At 40.1% G+C, this 5,890-nt stretch overlaps 1 protein-coding gene across 1 annotated transcript in view; it reads left to right on the top strand.

Annotated features, from left to right (window-relative positions):
• ANKRD27 (ankyrin repeat domain 27) overlaps positions 1 to 5,890 on the top strand; it is a 33,569-nt gene that overhangs the window by 17,889 nt on the left and 9,790 nt on the right. Inside the window, exons 20-21 of the mRNA XM_005426263.2 lie at positions 2,254 to 2,298; positions 5,209 to 5,331. Coding sequence (XP_005426320.1) covers positions 2,254 to 2,298; positions 5,209 to 5,331 — 168 coding nt within the window. The remainder of the gene's footprint in view (positions 1 to 2,253; positions 2,299 to 5,208; positions 5,332 to 5,890) is intronic.

A 5,890-nucleotide genomic window follows, 5' to 3' on the forward strand; every position in this document is an offset into this window, starting at 1 on the left:
AGAGCCAGGATTGTAAATTTGGCACCTGCACAGTTTCTGTTCAGCAAGCTGAAAAACTGGCCATGCAGGTGAATTGTAATAGATTTGTTTCTTCTATTTTTACATTTAAAGGAAGGTTCTGTTCCATGGAAGAGTGAGAAAACAAACTGGAAAGATGGGGAAATGCATGTAGCAGACATTTTGCCCTAAGTACTCTTAATAAATTATCTATAAGCTGCATAACAAATGTAGCACTGCTGGGGCCTGAGACAGCTTTTAGTACTTTAAGTTGTTATTTTTGGAAAGAAATTTTCAGAGCTTGTGGGTCACTGCTATTAATGTGAGGCATCTTGTGTGGCATAAGGTGACTCCTGAAAAATCCTAAAGACCTCTACATTCTCCAGTGACATTATCCTGTATGATCAGGGGAAGTTCAGGGGAGGCACAGCCCTCCCTAGTGTATATAGTCCATTTTAGCTGTATATGTGGAGAGATTGGGATTCAGCCAAGTTCTGGAAGACAGTTGTCTTCACTTCAGACATCTATTGCCCCTCCTCAGTCAGTGGAGGGAAATTCATTTCATAGAGGAGTTAATTTCAGACATGCTTAGTTTGACCTGAGTTGCACTCAGGTGTTATTTGTTGACTGTATTCTATTCTGTTCTGTAGTTACCAGAGAGGGAGTTTAAAAACAAAATGCCTGGCTGGGGTTTAGACAGCTGACTTTCAGACATTCAAAGTTAGGAAAGAAAAATCAAAGAATCATAGATTCTGCCTGGAGTGACCAATTTAGACTCCAAGGACATTCATCTTGTATTAGAAAGGTGATAATAAACCCAATCTTAGCAGTGTTCCTAAGATAAAAATGGAGAGATTTAATCTGGCCTCTGGTCTTTCAGCTGTTTGTGTCCTGTTCTTCATCTAAAACCCTGAAGAAAGAAATCAGAGCAATAGAACATAAACTTCAGTCTCATTCTTCCTTGTTTGCCTTGCCAAACATCACTGTCACACTCAGCAAGGTGGTAATTTCCATATGAAGATTGAAATGTGACTGAAGCTGTCACTCCATGACAGCTTGCAAGGTGTTCCTCGCTATAGAAACAAGTGTGTTTACCCATTAGCATCTTCAGTGATTGTAGCACAGTGCTGGAATAATTTGCTATAATGCTAAAACAGACTTTCACAAAGCTTATTAAATGATTCTTGACACTCTGCAGAGCCAGATGAATTGTGAGAGGACTGATGGACTCTCCCTGCCCTTTTACTGGCACCTTTCCCATTCTATCAAATTGGATCTCAACTCCTTCATATGAGAGTAGAGACTTAGAGAAGAGAAGAGACAAGTTAATCTCCTTCTCCTGCTTTCACAAGCAGCCTGAGGGCTCAGGGGAATGGCACCAGTGCTCTGCAGAGCTCCTTCCACCTCTTCTTCCCTCACATGTCTGTTCCCCCTGCAGAGCTGTGAACAGGCAAGCACCTTCCTTCCCCCAGCACTGGGGCCCTGGCCTCACCTTACACTAAAATGGGCTAATTCTGGTCACAGTGTGTACCCTTTAGTATTTATATCTTTCCAGATTTTAAATAAGAAAACAAATTTCATACTTACAGTCAAGTTGGATTTGTAAATGTTTGGTTTTAAGGCAGGATTAAACCAGTTATCTGCAGCTGTAAAGGTAACAATTGGAAAGCATCTTTTTCATCTTAAACTGTTGTTTCTCAAATAGCTTTGTGTTCCTGTAATTACACTGTTCACTCTAATTATAAAGAGATGGGCACAGGAGTAGTGTGTTCAGGGTTTTGGGAGGCACTGGTACAATATGTTGGGAGCTGTGTGCTGGATAATGAGAGCAGCACAGAGCAGCTCAGCAAGAGTCCAACCAGTGTTAGTGTATATTAGGGTAGGAACTTGCCTTGAGCAGGTATTTTTAACATTAGGTTCACACAGAAATGCACAGGGCAGCTGCTGCTGGAGCAGCATCATAATATATATCAGCTTACATGGCTTTGTTTATGGGTGGGCCACATACCCTCAATTTAGATAAGTACTGTTTAACTGAGCAGGTCAGAGATCATCAAATGGCCACAGGCCTTGTACAGATTCTCTATTTCATAAAGGAGGAAGGTTTTTCCTTTAAAACTTTATCAATAAATATGAAATGGGCCAGCAGTAATCCTACTGCATGAGCTTAGGAGGTCAGCAAAGGACACAGGATTTTCTGTGTTCTGCTTAATACCCATACCAACAAAGCAAATAAATAATTTTCTTCATACATAGGTGGAAAAACTCCTGAGAGCAGTTGCTGATGGAGATCTGGAAATGGTGAGTGTTAATGTGGCTGTTGAATATTATTGAATTCCATTTTATCTCATTCATATTGAGGAAGTTACTTGTAAATAGTGTCAAGTGGAGAATGCTTTGAGTAATAATCTCATGTAAGGAGTAAATTCAGGTGACACTAATCAGCACAGAGATGCTATTTGTGGGGCACACAATAACGTGGAATTTGGAGTTCACTTCAAATGGATAGCTGATGTTATAATAATACCAGTTTCAGATGTGATGTTTGTAATTTGTGGTACCACCTGTCTCGACTATTCCTTTACTTATTATTGCCTTTATTCCTTAAAAAATGAGATACTTCCAGTGTCATTCTACTGAAAAATTTAAGATGACACAGGAATCTTTAGGAGTTTTGCTTTTGGAAATGTGTGGAAGGCTGTAGATTTCTTGATTTTCTTGTAGTTCACAGAACAAAACCATAAAGCTGTGTGAGAATGCAAGTTTACTCTGCTGGGTGCACGTTCTGAAAAACCTGTTTGGGTTTGGTTTGTACCAGGAGTTACAAATGCCAATGAAGCCTCATAGAGTCATCAGAAAATAGAAAACTCATGTTACAAAATACGTGCCATGTTCATACAGTTTCTCTTATTTTTTCTTCCACTGAGTTGATGGAAATAATTTATCTTCTGATAGAGCAAAGAACTGTTCAGTTGTTGAGTACATATCATTATCCTAGTTTACAATGTGACTTATATTATTTCCAAGCCAGCCCTTAAGTCATTTCAAGAAGCAGTAACATGTACAATGGTGATATTTGCCATTTTCCTGGCCAGTGGTGAATGTGCATGTATTACAGTTCACTTTTCACTCACTTTGTGAAAATCTAAACTCAGTGAAGAAAATTAAATGCAGTGCTATAACTTGCTGGGAAATTAGTATCTAGCACTGCTCAACAGATACCAGCAATGAAAAGCATATAGAAAAAAAGCACTTAGAAATCCAGTCTGTGCATTCAGATGACAGAATCACCTTGTCTTATGTGGCTTTACTTTCCTCATTACTGAAGTTCATGCGAGGCTGTTCAGAAAAGGAGAATCATCCAGCTGGATGACAAAGGTTACAGATTGCATATCAATTAAAAAACCACGAGTATTTAAAAACTCTGACCTTGTTCTGACAGCCTGAGGTCTGTCTGCATAGGAACAGCCACAGCAGCCAGGTCATTAGGGCTGCTGTAGATGTTTGCTGTGGCAGCCAACTGAGCTTTGCAAGAGGAGGCGTTAAAAAAGTGCTGTGAAACTGGAAGATTAAAAAAAAACCAAAACATTATTATGTCATGGGTGTTGTCTCAGCACAGCTAGTGGATTTGGTGCTCTCCTACCCACCCTATCCAGTTGGAAGGATATGTGCAAATCTAACACAGAAAAAAACCAAATCTCTTGTCTGAAATAAGTGCTGTGGAGCAGCTGAAAGGTTGGAGTGAGGGTGCAGAGACCCAGAGTGCTCAGCTGAGTATTCCAAAGTAGCCCAGCAGTGTAATGAACCTTTCAGGCGACAAGTTACCTGGGAAATGAGACTGGGCAATCTCCTGAGGTGGTTCACTCAGGCATAGTTAATATTTTGACAAAAAATACCTTTAAACTAAGAAGAATGGCTACTGTACTGTAATTATAAAGAGATGGGCACAGGAGTAGTGTGTTCAGGTTTTTGGGAGGAACAGGTATCAATATGTTGGGAGCTGTGCACTGGATAATGAGAGCAGCAGTATTGGGCTGTCCCAGGAGGAGGAGGAAATGGATTGTGAGAGTCTTGGTGAGGGTGCAGGGAAAGGGGGGAGTGAAGTGACAGTTCTGCTTATTTTAGACATGAACAAATGTAGCAAGTAGCAATGCTTTGCTGAGCTGGCCTTCCATAAACAGGCAGGCTTGAGAGAATATTTCCTTTGTTCCAGAGAACAAGGTGGAGTTTGCAGGGAAAGCAATATTCTGTAAGAAACATCCCTTTTCAGGCTCAAATATGTTATAATTCAGAATCAGGTATAAGGCCCTTCCTGGCTTCCCAGGATTTGTTGTAGCTGCGTGTGTTTAAGTGGCTGAGACATGGATGTGTTGCTTTCCCAGAGCTCAGTGGTGAGGAGCAGAACTTGTGACAAGTGTGAGAGTAAACAGAGTGGGAGGAATGTCTCAGAAATCCCACTGTCCCCATTCCCTTGGACTAGCAGCTGTAGAGCTCTTGGCTTGGTCCAGTACTACTGGAGACTTAATACAGTCACTGCTAATTCTAAAATGTCTTTAGTTAAATGTAGATTGATGAATTTCAAGGTAAAAAATGTACTGCTTAAACAGTTTTTTTTTTTAATTGAATTAAATGTAATGTAAAATTTAAATGCCCTAAGCATCGCTGTTTGCAGGTTGCACATGAATGCCCTGAGCCCTAAGACTTCACTGAAGGGCCTCTCTCTCAAAAATGAGGCACTGCACATTGAGGAAAAAGTGCAACTGTCCAAGTCCTAAGTGACAGACCTAAGGAAAGTCAGTGCTCCTGCAAAGTTTTGGGTATCAGTTAAATGTTTTCATCCTTGTCATTCCTTATGTTCTTTAAAGCAAAAGATGAAGCACAATTCACATTGATATGAGCTGGCACAAATCATCTGAGCTGCAAGGATGTGGAGTGTTTGAGAGTGGGTGAGCACTGCAGTTGTGATTAGGCAGCAGGAAGTCATTTATAATTCACTTCACTGTACTTGGAGAACTTCCTAGCTGTTTTGTCAACAATAACACTTGATTTTTTAATTTGGCCTGTGGGCAGCTGATGGCAGGAGGTAGCTGTGTGCCCTCCCTGAGAGAGTCACAAGTGTGTGTTTGTCAAATCTGACTTGTCCACATGTGCAGATCTGTTAGGACATGGAACTTTGGGACTCTATAAAGAAGGATTTGCTTTTTATGCCAGGTCCGTTATCTCTTGGAATGGGTGGAAGAAGACTTGGAAGATGATGATGACACAGCCAGTACATCAAAACCAGAATTCTGCCATCCATTATGCCAGTGCTCAAAATGTGGACCAGCACAAAAGGTTGGAATATTTATTCTGTAAAAAGAATAATTTATATTCTTGTAATGTAAGTTTTAGCTCCAGGGAAATAGCATTCATATTGCCCAGCACCTCTGTCTCTCTTCTAAAAAGAAATTAACTATATACAGATTTTCACACTTCATCTGCTGGTATGAAATTGTTCTTTTTTAATGGAATTGTTGAAAATTTTGTATACAGGAACAGTGTTCATGGACTTGCACCATATCTAATGGATTGAGAAAGCTTCACAGTTTGTTTTTAGGATATGTGGAGTGCTGTCAGGAAAGTTTGGGCCACTTTGAATAAACATTCATTCTTTTCTAAGCCTCTGGTTCTCCTTAGTTTACACTGCTACTGGCACAGCATATCTACTTACCTGTTAGTAATCAGTTCAGCAAGGAATACCTGCTAATCCCAAAATCCATGTAATGCTGATAAAGTCTTTTTTTTAATTGCCTGGCATCTTTTCTACAAGCCATATCTAAAACCTCTTCAGAGATCTGAAATAATTACAAAGACTTTCTTTTCAGTTGCAAAGATTTCCTTCCCCCTAAATTAC

This window comes from Geospiza fortis, unplaced genomic scaffold (genome assembly GCF_000277835.1).
Source record: "Geospiza fortis unplaced genomic scaffold, GeoFor_1.0 scaffold79, whole genome shotgun sequence".
Classification (NCBI taxonomy): Eukaryota; Metazoa; Chordata; class Aves; order Passeriformes; family Thraupidae; genus Geospiza; species Geospiza fortis.